At 42.2% G+C, this 18522-nt stretch overlaps 1 protein-coding gene across 8 annotated transcripts in view; it reads right to left on the bottom strand.

Moving 5' to 3' along the window:
* Nucleotides 1-18522, bottom strand: part of VWA3B (von Willebrand factor A domain containing 3B) — a 204978-nt gene that overhangs the window by 165732 nt on the left and 20724 nt on the right. For 7 of the 8 annotated variants that reach the window (XM_060608050.3, XM_081795290.1, XM_060608041.3 and 4 more), the window contains exons 3-6: nt 16186-16280; nt 13632-13882; nt 11490-11649; nt 4377-4546 (exon numbers count right to left, since the gene is read on the bottom strand). In XM_060608050.3, the coding sequence (XP_060464033.3) occupies nt 4377-4546; nt 11490-11649; nt 13632-13882; nt 16186-16280 (676 nt within the window). The remainder of the gene's footprint in view (nt 1-4376; nt 4547-11489; nt 11650-13631; nt 13883-16185; nt 16281-18522) is intronic. The other variant, XM_060608049.3, reaches the window with a different exon arrangement.

The raw sequence follows: 18522 nt of genomic DNA, 5'->3' as shown, positions 1-18522 counted from the left end.
ACTTTTACTCTCTCTACTAGCAAAAGTAGGACAGTGCGCCCCCTCTTTATTGGGGGGAGGTGGTTAGGAACCCAAAATTGAAGCACCTAATGTTAAAAGATTGTCAAAGGGCCCTAAGAGAAGCCAGAGCAGTGGTCCTCAGAGTCACCAGGGGTCTGGTTAAGAATGAATATTCTTGGCCCTCCCTAGATCTCACAAATCAGGATCTCTGGGGCTGTGGCCAAGATATTTGCATTTTAATCAAACTCCCTAGGCAGCTCTTATTCAAAGTGAATGATTAAATGCATATCCCCAGGATCTCCTCTATTATGTAGAAGTATCAGCCTGTAAGGTGAAGCCCTTGACCTCTGAATTATTATTTTATTTTTTTAAATTTACATCCAAATTAGTTAGCATATAGTGCAACAATGATTTCAGGAGTAGATTCCTTAGTGCCCCTTACCCATTTAGCCCATCCCCCCTCCCACAACCCCCCCAGTAACCCTAGTTTGTTCTCCATATTTAAGAGTCTCTTCTGTTTTGTTCCCCTCCCTATTTTTGTATTATTTTTGCTTCCCTTCCCTTATGTTCATCTGCTTTATATCTTAAAGTCCTCATATGAGTGAAGTCATATATTTGTCTTTCTCTAATTTCACTTAGCATAACACTATCTAGTTCCATCCATGTAGTTGCAAATGGCAAGATTTCATTCTTTTTGATTGCCGAGTTATACTCCATTGTATATATATACCTCATCTTCTCTATCCATTCATTCCTCAATGGACATTTGGGCTCTTTCCATACTTTGGCTATTGTTGATAGTGCTGCTATAAACATGGGGGTGCATGTGTCCCTTCGGAACAGCATCCTTGTATCCCTTGGATAAATACCTAGTAGTGCAATTGCTGGGTCATAGGGTAGTTCTATTTTTAATTTTTTGAGGAACCTCCATCCTGTTTTCCAGAGTGGCTGCACCAGCTTGCATTCGCACCAGCAGTGCAAAAGAAATCCTCTTTCTCCACATTCTTGCCAACATCTGTTGTTGCCTGAGTTGTTAATGCTAGCCATTCTGACAGGTGTAAGGTGGTATCTCATTGTGGTGGCTTTGATTTGTATTTCCCTGATGATGAGTGATGTTGAGCATTTTTTCATGTGTCAGTTGGCCATCTGGATGTCTTCTTTGGAGAAGTGTCTATTCATGTCTTTTGCCCATTTCTTCACCGGATTATTTGTTTTTTGGGTGTGGAGTTTGAGAAGTTCTTTATAGATTTTGGATACTAACCCTTTATCTGATATGTTGTTTGAAAATATCTTTTCCCATTCCATCAGTTGCCTTTTAGTTTTGCTGATTGTTTCCTTCACCGTGCAGAAGCTTTTTATTTTGATGAGGTCCCAATAGTTCATTTTTGCTTTTGTTTCCCTTGTCTCTGGAAACGTGTTGAGTAAGAAGTTGCTGTGGCCAAGATCAAAGAGGTTTTTGCCTGCTTTCTCCTCGAGGATTTTTATGGCTTCTTGTCTTACATTTAGGTCTTTCATCCATTTTGAGTTTATTTTTGTGTATGGTGTAAGAAAGTGGTCCAGGTTCATTCTTCTGCATGTCGTTGTCCAGTTTTCCCAGCACCACTTTATTCCATTGGATATTCTGTCCTGCTTTGTCAAAGATTGGTTGGCCATACGTTTGTGTGTCCATTTCTGGGTTCTTTATTCTGTTCCATTGATCTGATTGTCTGTTCTTGTGCCAATACCATACTGTCTTGATGATTACAACTTTGAAGTATAGCTTGAAGTCCGGGATTGTGATGCCTCCTGCTTTGGTTTTCTTTTTCAGGATTGCTTTGGCTATTTGGGGTCTTTTCTGGTTCCATACAAATTTTAGGATTATCTGTTCTAGCTCTGTGAAGAATGCTGGTGTTATTTTGATAGGGATTGCATTGAATATATAGATTGCTTTGGGTAGTATCAACATTTTAACAATATTTATTCTTCCTATCCAGGAGCATGGAATCTTTTTCCATTTCTTTGTGTCTTCTTCAATTTCTTTCATGAGCTTTCTATAGTTTTCAGTGTATAGATTTTTTACCTCTTTGGTTAGATTTACTCCTAGGTATTTTATGGCTTTTGGTGGAATTGTAAATGGGATTGATTCCTTGATTTCTCTTTCTGTTGCTTCATTGTTGATGTATAGGAATGCAACTGATTTCTGTGTACTGATTTTATATCCTGCAACTTTCCTGAATTCATGAATCAGTTCTAGCAGTGTTTTGGTGGAATCTTTTGGGTTTTCCATATAGAGTATCATGTCATCTGGGAAAAGTGAAAGTTTGACCTCCTCCTAGCCTATTTGGATGCCTTTTATTTGTTTGTGTTGTCTGATTGCAGAGGCTAAGGCTTCCAATACTATGTTGAAAAACAGTGGCAAGAGTGGACATCCCTGTCTTGTTCCTGACCTTAGGGGGAAAGCTCTCAGTTTTTCCCCATTGAGGATGATATTAGCATTGGGTCTTTTGTATATGGCTTTTATTACCTCAAGGTATGATCCTTCTATCCCTACTTTCTTGAGGGTTTTTATCAAGAAAGGATGCTGTATTTTGTCAAATGTGTTCTCTGCATCTACTGAGAGGATCATATAGTTCTTGTCCTTTCTTTTATTGATGTGATGAATCACACTGATTGTTTTCTGGATATTGAACCAGCCCTGCATCCCAGGTATAAATCCTACTTGGTCATGGTGAACAATTTTTTTTATGTATTGTTGGATACAGTTGGCAAATATCTTGTTGAGGATTTTTGCATCCATGTTCATCAGGGAAATTGGTCTATAGTTCTCCTTTTTAGTGGGGTCTCCATCTGGTTTTAGAATCAAGGTAATGCTGGCTTCATAGAAAGAGTTTGGAAGTTTTCCTTCCATTTCTATTTTTTGGAACAGCTTCAAGAGAATAGGCATTAACTCTTCCTTAAATGTTTGGTAGAATTCCCCTGGAAAGCCATCTGACCCTGGACTCTTGTTTTTTTGGGAGATTTTTTATTACTAATTCGATTTATTTACTGGTTATGGCTTGACCTCTGAATTATTAACAAGCTCCTCAGTCAAATACGATGAGCAATTAAATTTGGGAACAAATGCTCAAGGGCAGGAATTGTACCCATTTCAGACAGGCTAACTTAGGAAAGGACTCAGTCATTCTCCTTATAACCACATAGGTAGCTGCTCTCCCTCCACAAGGGACCTAAACCTATGCACACAGACAAGGTGGTGGGTATGTTTTAGAATGTAGGCCCTTTTATTATTCAGGTATGATGAGGCCATTAGATCAGTTTAGCTGCCACTGAAAATACAGTTTGCTATTCACAGTCCCTGCTATAGACTGAATTGCATCCTCCGCCCCCTAAATTCATATGTTGAAGCCTTAACCCCCAATGTAACTGTATTTGACCATATTTGGAAATAGAGCCTTAGGAGGTAATTAAAGTTAAATGAGGTCAGAAGGTCCTGATCCAGTGAGATTAATCTCCTTTTAAGAAGATACACCAGAGAGCTTACAGGCATGCTCCTGCTTTCTTTCTCCCTGTCTGTCTGTCTGTCTCTCTCTCTCCTCTCTCTCTCTCTCTTTTTCCCTTCATCCTTCCTACCCTCATTCCCTCCCATGAGAGGATATAGTTAAGAAAGCAGCTGTCTACAAGCCAGGAAGAGAGCTCTCACCAGAAACTGAATCAGCCAGCACCTTGATCTTGAACTTTCCAGCCTCCACAAGTGTGAGAAACAAATTTCTGTTGTTCAAGCCACCCAGTCTGTGGTATTTATTATGGCAACCAAAACTGACTACTCAGTTCCCAAGATGAGGGGACACAGCACACCACACCACACAGGGCCACACAGGGCAGCACCAGGGACAGTCAGGAGGCTTGAGAGAACAAGAAGAAAACATGAGCAAGAGTCTTTATTGTGGATTTTGCAGGAGGATGGAATGGGTGAGGGAGAGGAAGCAGGTTTAGGATTGGCTGGCTGAATAATTTCAGTGGGTTCTGGGGTATAGGAGCTACCCCAAGTTGTCTGCTACCTGGCCTGGCTTGCAGTATTGAGTGTGAGTGCCCGTAGGCATCACAGCGGGCTCTGGATCAGTTAACCTACATACAAAAGTGCACTCCTGGGTCATTTATGCTCCCTAGGAATTAGCTAGCCTTGGAAGGAGCAGTCTTTCCAGGGGCAGCAAGGACCCCTGATGTCAAAGCAATAACAAGGCAAGATACTAATATAGGGTAGAAAAGAAAAGGCCACGAAGACTAAAGACCACTGGAAAGAGGAGAACATAGGAACAAACCAGTTAGGAAAACCACTGCTGACCTTGCAGAAGTAGGCAGCTCACCCACTGTCACTCAAGAGCATGTTTTCTGCCTACCTGCTGTGGGTCTTGGCACTCAGATCCTTTAAGAACGCTATAGTGCCTTCTCCTCTGGCATTGAAGGACACTGTGCAGACAGGACATGGGATCTCCAAAGCCTTCTGAAGGAGAAGCTCCTTGGTTTGCTCAGGAATGTCTCCCACCACAAAGTAGTAAATGGATTCCATCTGCAAGACAGTAGTACTGACAATTTATCTCCCTGACGTGCCCCAGCCTTGTACTAAACTCACTGGCAATATATTTTCTACAAAACTGCCTTGGGACAGTGGGGGACAGCAGGAATAACAGCACTATTCCATGTTTTGTAAGGACATTTAGAGGCTGAAGTCAGGAAGTGAACTATTCAAGGCCTGGTGCCAAGAAGGTCTATTGGCAGTCCTCACGGTCTCAGATATTCCATGGGAAGGATATGATTGGCCAATGGGGAAAATAGCTTCCACTAAGCCCCCGGATACAGTCGACAGGTCAGGAGTGGCTGTTTTCAACATGAAGGAAGTGTTGGCACAGCCGCTGTGGGCAGGAAGCTTATTAACCATCTCCCATGGTGGTGCCAGAGCTCTACAAACTCATCTATCCTCAGTCTGAGGCAGAATGGGGGAAGGAGGGCATATTCCCACTGGGTTCATGCTCTGCTCTCATCTCACAAGGAAACACATGCCTGGGAGGTGAGACTGTCCTGACTTCATGCAGCACTGGGCCTTGACTGTCACCACCATGCCAGGCCATGACGAGAATGAGAGAATGAACAAACTCATGTCAGGAGCCCCACCACACACACACCCCAACTTTCAGCTAGGGATATGGGAGATGTATACCTCATCTAGGTAGGAGACAATCCCAAAGTGCTCCCTGCTTAATTTAGAGGCACATGAAATCCACCCAAGGGGGCTGCGTGACAAGGTTCCACCCCGACCTCAACCACACTGCTCTTGCTCTTCCTGCAGATTCTGCCTCTCACAGTGTTTGCCCTCCCTGCCAATGAGGGAGGGCAATGAGAACTAATAAGTTCTATGAAACTGGGCAAGTGATAGAACTTCAGTTTCTTCACTTATACAAAGGGAGGTAATACAGTGTCCCTTGTGACTAAGTTTAAACGAGATGACTTCCACTTATGCATGTATATATTTCAGAAAGTTAAAACCCAGCAGCACATATCATCTGAATCTGTCCCTAAAAGCACCCTCATGGATTGTCCCCATGGCTAACTGGGGGAGAACCCCCAGAAAATGAAATGGGTTTGAAGGAAAAACTAGGTGTCACCATCTCCTTAGGACTCCTGAGCCTATCTCTAATCATAAAGCCCTGTGAACTGAAGGTAAATAGTCAGGTGCCTCAGTTCGACTTCAAACTGGGACTCAAACCCACCTGGCACTTATAAAGATGACTTATGGTCAGCTCTCCAGCTGGCTGGGCCACCCTGTTTGCAGCAGCTGGGGCCAACTGTGCCCAGGGAGATGGTGAGAGCAGGGTGGCAGAGGGCCCCGGCTAGGAGGGAGGCCATGGCCAGAGTGGAAGCTGACAGCAGCCTACTCCAGCAACAGCCTTTCTTCCATGGGGCTCCCACACTCATGACTCTTTCTCTCAAGCCTTTCAAACCACGATTTTAAAAAGGACCTAACTGGGGGCACCTGGGTGGCTCAGTCGGTTAAGCGTCTGACTTCGGCTCAGGTCATGATTTCGTGGTTCATGGGTTCAAGCCCTGAGTTGGGTTCTGTGCTGACAGCTCAGAGCCTGGAGCCTGCTTCAGATTCTGTGTCTCCCTCTCTCTCTGCCCCTCCCCCACTCACACTCTGTTTCTCTCTCTCCCTAAAGAATAAATAAGCATTAAAAAAAAATTTTTAGGGGTGCCTGGGTGGCTCAGTTGGTTAAGTGTCCAACTTCAGCTCAGGTCATGATCTCATGGTTTATGAGTTCGAGCCCCACGTCGGGCTCAGAGTCTGGAGCCTGCTTCGGATTCTGTGTCTCCCTCTCTCTCTGCCCCTCCCCTGCTCATGCTCTGTCTCTGCCTGTCTCAAAAATAAATAAAACATTAAACAAAAATCTTTTTTAAAGACCTAACAGGGGGTAAAGGCTGAGCAATACTACACATTTCTTTCAGCCAGTCACCAAGAGACAGAAAACAAAATAAAACAAAACAACATTAAAGGAAGGAAAAAACAGTGTTCTTCACATTCCTTGTCAGGCAGCTAGTATTATTCTCCCAGCAAATGCATTCTCTTTCCCTTTTTCCCCCATGTTACGCATTACCTTGTGTGAGACAGGTTAAGTAGGCTCCCTTCGGTTGCACTGTTAGTAGTGTTCCAGCTGGGTCAGGGCTCAAGTTTAGCATGAGGACAGGTTCAACCTCACATAAAGATCTAAAGTCACACATGGCCCAAAAGAGGAGTCTTGGGATTCTTTTCTAGGATTTGTTAGCTCAACAAGGGAAGTGGTGTGGGCAAACATCTCTAGGAGGGAGGTCTGTCAGCATCTTCTGACACCATGCATCTCTGTTGCACATTGTGCAAACTCAGCTTCTCTGCTCTGGCAATAACCCAAGAGTCTGAAATCCTTGTGCAGAAATGTTTTTCCCTTGAGATTTCATCAAGCTAAAAATTGATGTAGCCAGCAGTGAGTCAGGATTTCCTTTCCTTTACTCAGGTTATGGGGTTATTCACTATTCATCAAGTTCATTGCTCAGTTTCTTAATTGCCTAGGTTTTTGGTTATCCATGCAGGGTCCATATTTCCTGGGACATGCTCTACAACGAGACCACCTGTCCCACTCTCAGTCACCTCCTACACACTGCCTTCCTGCCTCTCCTTTCCACTCACATAATGACACTGAGAAAAAAAGAAAATAATGCTACCTAGCCCATTCCCCCACAAACTGGCAAAATACCTTTTAAAGTGAAATGGCTTTGGGGTCATCTGCTCTTTGGGATGATAAGCCAACACAGATTATTTTATTCAACACTCACAATAGTCCTGTGGAAAATGAATTCTTATTATTGCATCCTGTTTACAGATGAAGAAACTGAGGTCTAGACAGGTAAATTGACCTGGTCTTACAGCTAGTAAATCAAGCTCCCTGACCCCCATAGGAGCTTCTGCCTTTGCTTTCAACCACTTTATTCTGTTGGCTCATCATGGCAAGGCTGGTTACCTCTTAGAGATGGACGTGAATTCCAGAACTGTGTACGCGAGATCATGGGACAGGAAGGTGACCAGAAACAGGCACTGTTTTCACTTCCTTGGCGCCCACACCATTTAAGGCTCCTAGCCCATGAAATCAATGTCACTGACCAGAAATTGGGTAAGGTTGTCTGGCTCAAGGGAACTGTCTTCATTGGAATCCTCTCCCCTTTCCCCAGTACCTCTGAGCTTCTTAGGACAAGGGCCAGTCTTAAGGGTGAGCAACAGCGGTGAGGACCAGGAGCAGCCTTCTCACTGACCAGCATTTCCCTAAATGCTAATCTGCACTGAATTTGATAACACAAGACATAGAAAATATTTTGGGTTCCATTCAGCTATTTTACTGTGAGCCGAAAACTTTACACCACCGAAAATAGGGTGGAACGTTTCTACCTGAAATATCTTATTCTGCCTGGGCCATTTGTTCCGCGGCTTCCCACAGCCACCTGCATTCCGCCTAGCCAAGGAAGCCTTGACATCTTCTCAAACACAGGTTTGGGGGAAAAGAAGAACCAGACTGGCAGTGGCTGCTTCTTCCCTGACTGCCCTCTGCCACAGCTTGTCGGAAACCTCTGAGTGTAAAAATCTCCATTCTGCGAGAAGTAAAATGAAAGTCAACCAGAACGGCAACCAGAGGTCTAACAAAATTCTCCTATCCTTCATAAAATTTTAACCATTTCAACAGTTTTGACCAACTCCAGACCTTGGATCTGACCTCCAGATCTTCCTAGTACCTGTGGGGACTCTTTCCTGATTCAGCCCATTTTGATTTTTCTGATCCCTCCATAGTGGTGACTGCCCTCTTGATATTAACCCAGCTCACTTCTCCAATCCCTGATAACACCCTTGACCACCACCAACTTTCTGGCCTCCCAGGCTTCCAAGTCTCTGTCTCCACCTACTATCCCCACCAGCCTCATCATACATGGCTCAGCAAATTCATCGGCCTGGTCCCACACAGACCACTACACTTCAATTCAAAATAATCAAATCTGTACCACAGCATAGTCAATGGGAATTTCTTGGATGCACATCTCGCCCCAACCTCAAAATTATCAACATTACTTCTTTCCCATTCCTTCAATGTACAACAAACACCTATCAAGACGTTGCCAGGCACTGCCATCTCTAGGGACAAAGGTGAAAAGATTTGATGCCTGTCTGACCCACTGCCAAGCTCATGATTGGTGTGGCCAGCCCTTCAGTTTACTGTCCAGTGCTGAAGGCTCCTTATGGAATCATGTGGGTCCGTCTCTAATTCACCCCGTTAGCCTCCCAGTGAATGGGATTTTTTTTTAAGTAAACAAATGTGTGCCTATCAGCTGGATGGAAGAGAGGCTGAGAGAACACAAAGAGAAATGTAGGTGCCCTTTGGGCAGGTAGCCTTCTGCTGAAAGCAGAAGCAAAGCCCCCTCAGTTATCTTTCTTAGGCAGCTGGGAATCAGGGTTTTGGATAATCAGGCTTCTCTATTCTAACCACCCCTCACATCCTGGATCAGTAGGCATTCCAGGGCCTCCTGGCACAACACTCCTCTTCATTAAGGCCAAGGAAGCTACCAACTTCCCAAAGACCTATCCTGGGACCACGGGATGCTGCAGAGCAGAAACCCTGGGCTGGATGGCACACCTGGGCTCTGAGGACAATGCCAGCCCCTCTAAACTGCCAGACATTTCCTCAGTACCCCACAGGCTACCTTCCCATGAGCCAGGCCTTTTGGCACAGGATACAAGAGTACTTCATCAACAGTGCTCTCTAAGTGCTGCCATCAGAGCTAGGATTAAACAGACCCCACACTGCCTGGCTCCTCTGGATTCAAAGGCTCACCCTCAGTCATCCCTGCCTGTTCAGTCTTCTGGTCCAATCATGGGTACAAAGCCCAGTTCTGGAGGAGGCCAGTAGCCTCTGATTATCCTCCTTCACACTTACCAAGTGCATCAGTCAGTCCTTCCTCCTCAAGTGGAACCTGATACCAAAACCCAACTCCCGTGTTAATCTTTGAACACAAGACAATCCCCACTCTCTTGGTTCTTCTCAGAACTCACTCATAGGAGATGCTAACCCAAAGCAAGTTATCATCAGCAGGATTTACTGTTCAAAAGGTTTCTTAAGCCTTACATATTTTCTATTCAGAGAAAACTACAGCTACATGGGTAAATTCGGAACTCACTGGGGTGGGCATGAGGGGCACAGGTCAGAGAAGCAACCAGTAAGGGAAATCTATTCCTCTCCCTACCCTACATACCTCACAAAACATAGAGAATGGCATTTTTATATATGAGGCAGTTATAGTTACTAGAAATTTCCTATGGACCACAACTAGGTAGAAGCTCTAGGAGGACAGATGCAGTGGTCTGAATCTGTTTTGTATTTGCCATACTCCACAGTCTCTTCTCAAGAGTTTTCAAGTGGCATTTGATAATCAGTGCCTGTTAACCTCTTTCTGGGTTCTTAATCCTCTACAGAACTTCCCTGGCACTCACTAAATTGTTCCATGTTTCCTGGGCTGGGGATGAACTCGAGAAAGGAGAAGCACAAACCAGGGGGAAGTAAAACAGAAAATCAAGGTCACTGGGAAATCTTCAAGTCATGGCAGGTCGCCAGAGTCTGCTATGACTGAGGAAGCCAGGTGAACAAAGAAACAGAACACCCATGTGTGCATCCTAGATCCTGTGAAATGTTCCATTTCTTGAATCTTTATTATAGTGTCCAGACAACTGAAACTTTACAGATGTTTAAACAAACTTGAAAGGCCAAAGAACAAAGTAGCTTGTATTTTGTTCTTTAATGGGAACATTTGTTCCTCTGGCTTCGAAAGGATAAACAATGCATTTCCAATATCAAACCATCATCCCCAGTATCAATGAAAACAATCTGGTGACCACTGGGGGCTAACCTTTCAAGGTGCCAGCACATGGCTTCCTTGCCCAAAAGAAAAGGCTCTTTAACATAGCAGAGAAAAGCTTGAATCTACAGAATCACTGGGTGCCCAGAGCAGAGGAAGCAATTAAGCTTTAATACCAATCAAAAATTAATTGAGTATCTGTATCCCAAAGGAAAGCAGATCTACCCCCACCTGGGGAGCTGAGACTGTCCAAAGGACCCCACCTGTCCAGAGTCCTTGCCCACTAACTTGCCACTGCCCTTCAGGTCCCATCCTTAGAATCACTCACAAAAGCTCATACCCTTGTGGCTAAAAGAACATAAACTACCACTATTTCAGCACTTCTTCTAGGTAAGGCTTTATGTCCAAAGGGTCCTATCAAAAAGCATGTGCAAATGCATTAACATTCAAAAGTGGATGACTCATCTGCATGGATATACTTCACCTTGGAAGGCATGTAACAGACACATTTGTGAAGAAGAGGGACTGGGACAGACTCAGAACACAGATGTGGGGAAACTATTTCCTCGATCTCAGGGTTCTATGAAGAGTCTTCCAGCCTCTCTTCTCCATTAGAGATGGATTGATTTATCTAACTGTCAGGAGAGCAAGAGCAGAATTAAAATATTAAAGATGCACAACTATGCCTAATTCCCTGTCCTTTCTCAATGCTCAGTGGATGTGAGCAGCATGTGGCTCTGCTGGCACTGGTTAAATAAGGGTATACCCTGTGCCCTGATCACCCAGAGGGAGCCCTGCCAGGCTCAGGGGGCAGCATTATGGAGCCTCATTGTGATTGGTCCAGCTCAGCCATCATCAAAGTTGCTATTTTGATCCCCACCCGGGGCCCGTCACTGATTTCTCAGTTGGTTCCAAATTCAGAGGTGAACAGGATTTATAGGACTCCTCAATGCCAGTGATGTAGCCTCTGTGGGATGCTGCTGGGAGGGGTAAGGGCTAAGGTCAGTTGAAAGGCAGTATGAGGATACTGGGTATAGAGAGATAAACTTGAAGCCACCTACGTGACCTGGGGCCCACCAGGGATGCACACTTACCGTTTTGTCTTGCCCAGCTTCCAGCAGTGCGTCCAGGCGGCTAGCATGGCTCACAGCCAGCTCAAAAGGCAGTTTTTCAACCCAACTGATGGCAGCAGCTATGGACTGTCCTGTCACAGGAGCAGCATTTTCCTGCCATTTCACAGGCTCCTGAGAAACCCTGAAAGGAATCACATGGGGCTGTCATGGGGCAGTGGGCAACATAGCTATCAGCCCTCAGGCCCACACCTGCGAGCAACAAACACTTAACATCACCAGAGCTGAAGGAAAGAACACGCAGCATCCAGCCCTTGTTGAAAGTTACCAGCCCTTGTCCCAGCCTTTGTTGAAAGTTACCAACAAAATAGGCAAGCTGCTTAAGATGGGTTTGCAAAGCACCATTATCTTTCATAAGTGTACTGACTAGGAAGAACAATGTGTACAGGAGGGTTAAAAAAATCTCAAAAATGGGGGCACCTGGGTGGCTCAGTCAGTTAAGTGTCTGACTTCTGCTCAGGTCATGATCTTGTGGTTCGTGGGTTTGAGCCCCATGTTAGGCTCTGTGCTAACAGCTCAGAGCTTGGAACCTGCTTCAGATTCTGTCTCCCTCTCTCTCTGCCCTCCCCTGCTTACGCTCTGTCTCTCTCTCTCTCAAAAATAAACATTAAAAATCTCAAAAATGCAAACATTAACAGCTGTATTAAAACTATTGAGAGAGTTATTTTCATAAACAGGCAGTTTTATATACAACTATCTTCAATTAATAGTAAATTTATAAGGACTCACAGCATTAATATTTACAAATCAGCAATGATTTCATTATGCTAGAATTTTATTTCTAATTCTTTTAAGACGTTGTTTTCATTGTTCTGAATTCACATCAGTTACCTCTTCTGGATCAAAAATAATATTGAGTTTAGCAGAGCATTAGTTTTTAAATCCTGGGAACATGTGATTAAACAATTTAGTTTGGACTTAGAAAAAAGTGATAGAATCCCCCCAAGAAAGAACAGCCATTTGAATTTATTTATCTCTGGGGTACATGAGTGGCTCAGTCGGTTAAGCATCCGACTCTTGATTTAGGCTCCGGTCATGATCTCACGGTTCATGGGTTCAAGCCCCACATCAGGCTCTGTGCTGATAGCATGGAGCCTGCCTGGGATTCTCTCTCCTCCCCTGCTCTCTCTCTCTCTCTCTCTTAAAAAAAAAAAATAAATAAACAAACTTTGAATTTATGTATCTCTGTGTTTATAATTGAACAAATTATATGAATCATACATGCATTCATAATTATAAGAATTATATGAATCTTGGATTAATGAGCCAGCCCGAGCTGTCCCTGATAGCCCACCTTCAGAGACAAAGGCTGCCTCATACCTGTGTCACCTCTGTGTGGCTCCTCTGGGTAGAAATCTGGTTGAGTGGCCTATATGCTACAGAATGTTTCCAAGAAAGTTAAAGCATTGCAAACTTAAGGCTCAATTCCCTCAGTAATATATCTGTCACAGAAATAGGAATCTGGGATAGAACACAATTAAGCAGCATCCCCAAAGATGTTATCTGTTTAGCTGAAACTGTTTTATTTTAAAGAAAAACTCAGGTAGATGGCCTTCATCCAGATTTTTCCCATCAGAGAGGTACAGCCAATGTTCCACATGAAAAGTTGGCCTTAGAGCCCAAATTCTCTCGAATCCAAAAATCCGTAAATAATTGGTTGTGAAAACTCTGAAATATGGGAAATTCTATAAAGCCAATCACCTGTTGTTCTGATTTAAGAGGGTCAACTTACAGGGGAGTCATAAGCTCAGTCTGAAAAAAGTGTTACTTGTGACAAGGTTGAATTCATTATTTAAGATAAAATCACCTAAAGGATTTTTATGGCCTTAAATATATATTCAATAAAATTCCTATTCTTCTATTTTGACCTTGCTATGCATTGAAGAAAAGTAGGTTTATAAATCTCTTCTCATCTGAAAACTAAGATGCCACATGCAAAGCACATCAAAGTTTTACTGTGGGTCTTCTGCTGGAATTACGTATTCTAGGAAATGACAAGACCTCCTCACTCCCCATAGAACTATGTTAGTTATGTTACTTAACTCCGAATAAATGGAAGCTACTTATGAAGTTTCCCAGAAATATCCTCTTCCTATGGGAACTCACCATATGATATTAAACTTGGCTATGTGAGCCACCTGCTCCTGGAGGACCATTATTAGAGCATCTTGGCACAGATTAAGCTCCTCCTCCCGCATGCTGCCAAAATCCAGCACTATGGTGATGCACTGTTCCAAGATGACACCAAAAATCTGGCGGCTTCTGCTGGTGAGCCAGTCCATCCGCTGCTTGTAGCTCTCCACAGCTTGTGTTAAATATTCCACAAACTGATAGATCAGTTTTGACTTAGCTGTCAACTTCATGGAAATCAAAGCAAAGAACAAAAAACAGAACAAAAACACACCATAATACATCATCTGAACTACCAGGCAGCCAAGAACCACAGGGCCCACTGAGTCATGACCTCTGCCATCAAGAATTGGACACTAATAACAATTCTGTAGATGATCCTTTAAACCCCAACATAATCCAGAAGGAAGTGCTTCAGTCTTTCAAGTGAAAACCTTTGGATGATTCCTCACAGAAGAAATGATGATGATGTGATCTATCCAACATATAACACTTTTTTTAAAAAAATGTGTTTCTAAATTACATTTTATCTTCACAGTTACAGAATTATCTTTACCAGAAAATGTTCAGGGGGCATTTTAAGGAATTAGGTAGAAGAAAAGAACTTTCAAGGAATTCGGTAGAAGAAAAGAGAGATCAGCAAAGGCAGATGGAAAAAAATAAGTCTCTCTAAAAAGTTTTCCTAACACCAAGATGCCAAAAATATTTGTGAGAATGCTTCTAGATTTGCCAGCACACCTGCCTGGCTTCCTCTAAGAGATGTGCCCCAGTGATGCATCTTCCTGCTCACAACCTGCACCCTGTATCCTCTGTCTCCCAGGCCACACTGCCCCATGCCTGGATCAGTGGATCACGAACACCTGCAGAGGCTGTGCCTGAAAGGTGACAGAGACTTGCAGGCAATTTCTTGTAGACACAAATAAACGATCATTCACACAGACCAGGCACAACTGTGCACGGCCTCTTAGGGTATAGGGAGGTAGGAGACATAGAAAAGGAATAAGAAAAAAATGTGCCCTATTCTGTGAAGAACCAAATTTTGAAAGATCTGGTACTTATTTTTAACTTTAAAAACCCTCAGAATACCCCTTAAGTACCTAAATTGTTAAGGAAAATGTGTTTTCTGAACACACCATGTAATTCCACATTTTCATGCCTTGGCTCGCGCTGTTCCCTCTGCCTCAAACTGTTTTCCTTCTCTATCTCCTGTGTCTCTCCAGCTTATTCCTCAAGCTCCAGCACCACTTCCTGTTGCTTTCCATGGTTCCTTAGGGCAAAATTCCTAAATCTCTCACCAGCATTCACAGCACTTATTAAAGTTTCTACCACGATACAGAAACCAGGGTAGGACCATGTCATAGGGGCTGTGGAGGTGGTCAGATGGCAAAGACAGATGTTTTCAATAGTTCTGCACTGATTTTCATGTGGTTCAGATAAAAAATATATTTAGCACACCAAACTCAAGATTCTATGGATATTATTGCTAAATTAAAAATATTAAGAAATAACAGGGGTGCCTGGGTGGCTCAGTTGGTTGAGCATCTGACTCTTGATTTCAGCTCAGGTCCTGATCCCAGGGTCATGGGATGGAGCCCTGTATCTAGCTCCACACTGAGCATGAAGCCTGCTTGGGATTCTCATTGGCTCTCTCTCTCTCTCTCTCTGTCTCTCCCTCTATCTCTCTCCTCCACTCACATGCTTTCTCTAAAAGGAAAAAAAAAGAGGGGGGGCACCTGGGTGGCTCAGTCGGTTGAGCGACCGACTTCGGCTCAGGTCATGATCTCACAGTCCGTGAGTGCAAGCCCCGCGTCGGGCTCCGTGCTGACAGCTCAGAGCCTGGAGCCTGCTTCGGATTCTGTGTCTCCCTCTCTCTCTGCCCCTCCCCCATTCATACTCTGTCTCTCTCTGTCTCAGAAATAAACATTAAAAAAAAATTTTAAGAAAAAAAAAGATATAGCAGTCCAGGTGGTACATAGATGTACAGTGACACGAACAAATATCTGTAAAGTGACATGATGGGATATGAGTTTTTGTGAGTTCCCTGTGGTGTACCAGGGTGTGCACAGGGGCAGACACGTTATGAGACTACACGAGTCACGTGTTGAATTGCCGGAATTAAGGACTCCAGTAAGAGGTGCCGCTTGCTATAAAACCACTAGGTATAAAAGTAGCCCCCTGTTCCCTGTGCATTTGTCACATAACAGCAGCAGCTCTTGCCTGTCTGCTAACTTCTGTCATACTACACCTTCTTTATTTTCAAGGCAAAACAAAGTACTATTGATATGCGAAGGTTTTCACTTTCTGGTCAATGATTTCATGCACTCATCTCTAACAGGTCAAGTGCTTCCCTTCCCAGGCCCTAAGCCATAACTTTCATCACTCTCCACATGGCCAGAAGAAAGCCTCCAGCCCTGATGAGGCCTGGGTTCCACTGCATCAATAGGAAGCAGTGTAAGCCTCTCCACATAGGCCACTCCCAGACACCAGAAGCATGTCACTGGGCCTATCCATCAAGGGAACTCCGACTTACATTGTATACTCTGCCATCTTCAGGTCTGTAGAACTGTGGAAACAGGCCATCTGCATACCGGGAAGCCACGAGTCTCCCCAGAGAAGACACGTAATCTGTATTTTTATAAAGAAAAGCAGTCAAAATGGTGCATTATCAATGTTTCTTATTTTTATTTCAAAATGGTTTTCTCTGACACCATTCAAATTATATCCCGTGACACCAAAAATCTGTGATGCTTGGTATTCTGTCCTAAATAATGAAGTGTTTCTAGGTGCTATGATATATGTTAACTATTTATGACATGCATAACCCTTTAATGCACAAATAAATGGAGAGAAAAAATAAAGTTTGTTTCTTGGTTTCCAGATTCTTCTGTCCAGAACGACTAAGATAGAGGTCAAAAGGCACAGTCTAAAACACAGCTATAACAAATTAATAATTACATTAACTGTAAATATCCTGAGTACAACAATTAAAAGATAGTGATTAGCTGTCTCTGACTGACTTATTTCACTTAACATTATACTCTCTAGCTCCATCCATGCCTTTGCAAATGGCAAGATTTATTCTTTAGGGCTGAATATACATGATTTCACTCATATGTGTAATTTAAAAAACAACCCAAACGAGCAAAGAAAAACAGAGAGAGAGAGAGAGAGAGAGAGAGAGAGAGAGAGAGAAACCAAGAAACAGACTCTTAACTATACTCAACAAACTGGTGATTATCAGAGGGTAGGTGGGTAGGGGGAATGGGTAAAATAGGTGATTGGGATTAAGGGGGCATTGTCATGATGAGCACTGAGTAATGTATGGAATTTTTAAATCACTAGATTGTAGGCCTGAAACTAATATAACACTGTATGTATGCTAACTATATTAGAATTAAAATAAAAACTTAATAAATTTAAAAAGAGAGAGAAAAAAAGATAGGCAAAGAGGATTTAAAAAATGACCCAACAATAAGGTGTCTATAATATAATTATATTATATATAATTTATTATATATTATATATTATAATATATAATATATAATATATTATATATTATATATTATATTGCTTCAAATATAATGACATATATAAGCTAGAAGTATAAAAAGGAAAAAAGATGTCATTTAAGTATTAATAAAAAGAAAGTAGATTGACTATATTAATATCACAAAAGTAAACTACAGGGCAAAGAATATTATTAGGGATATAGCAGAACATTATATAATTATAAAAGTGTCAACCCACCAGGAAGACAGGAAGACATAGCAATCCTAAATGTGTACTCCCTGAACAACAGACTGCAAATACCTTAAGCAAAAATTGATGGAACTGAAAGGAGAAAGAGACAAATTCACAATTATAATTGGAGATTTCAATACTACTCTCTCAACAACTGATAGAATAACTAGACACAAAATCATCAAGGATACTCAACACCATCAACAAACAAGATCTAATTGACATTTACAGAAAATCTACATAACAAAAGAACACACGTTCTTTTTTAAGCACAGAATATATACCAAGACAAAGCATAGCCATGGCTATAAAAAAAAAATCCAAAAAATGTAAAAAAACTAAAAGCAAATAGAGTATGTTCTCTGTCCACAATTGAAACAAACTAGAAATCAGTAACAAAAAGATAAGAAAATCTCCAAACTCTTGGAAACTAAATAACATGCTTCTAATAAATCTATGAGTCAAAGAAGTACAACAGAAATAAAAAATATTTTAAACTGAATGAAAATACACATATAAAAATGTGAGGAACACAGCTTAAGCACTGTCAAGAGGGAACTTTATAGCATAAAGAGGAGATGAAAAGTCTGAAATCAATAACCTAAGTTCCCATTTGAAGAAACTAAGAAAGAATAGCAAAACAAATCCAAAGCAAGTAGAAGGAAATGCATAATAAAGATGAAAGCAGAAATCAAGAAAATTGAACACAGAAAAACAATAGAGAAAATCAATTAAATAAAAACTTGGTATTTTAATAAGTTTAATAAAATTGACAAAGGTAAAAGGAGAGAAGACATGAATTACTGATATTGGGAGTGAAACAGAGAATATTGCAGAAGACCCTTCAGACATCAAAAGAATAATGGAATACTACCACCAACTCCACACACATATATTAGACAACTTAGATGAAGTGAATTCCACAAGAAGCGCAAACTACCACAACTTTCTTAATCTGAAATAGATCATTTGACTAGCCCTATACCTAAATAAGAAAATGAATTTGTAATCAAAAACTTTTACACCAGAAATCCCCAGGCCTGGATAGGTTCTCTGGAGAACTCTACCAAACACACAAGAAGTAATTAAAATTCTACACAATATTTTCCAGAAAATAGAAGACAAG

Source organism: Panthera onca, chromosome A3 (genome assembly GCF_046562875.1).
Source record: "Panthera onca isolate mPanOnc1 chromosome A3, mPanOnc1 haplotype 2, whole genome shotgun sequence".
Lineage (NCBI taxonomy): Eukaryota > Metazoa > Chordata > Mammalia > Carnivora > Felidae > Panthera > Panthera onca.
This window is presented reverse-complemented; position numbering and strand designations above follow the sequence as displayed.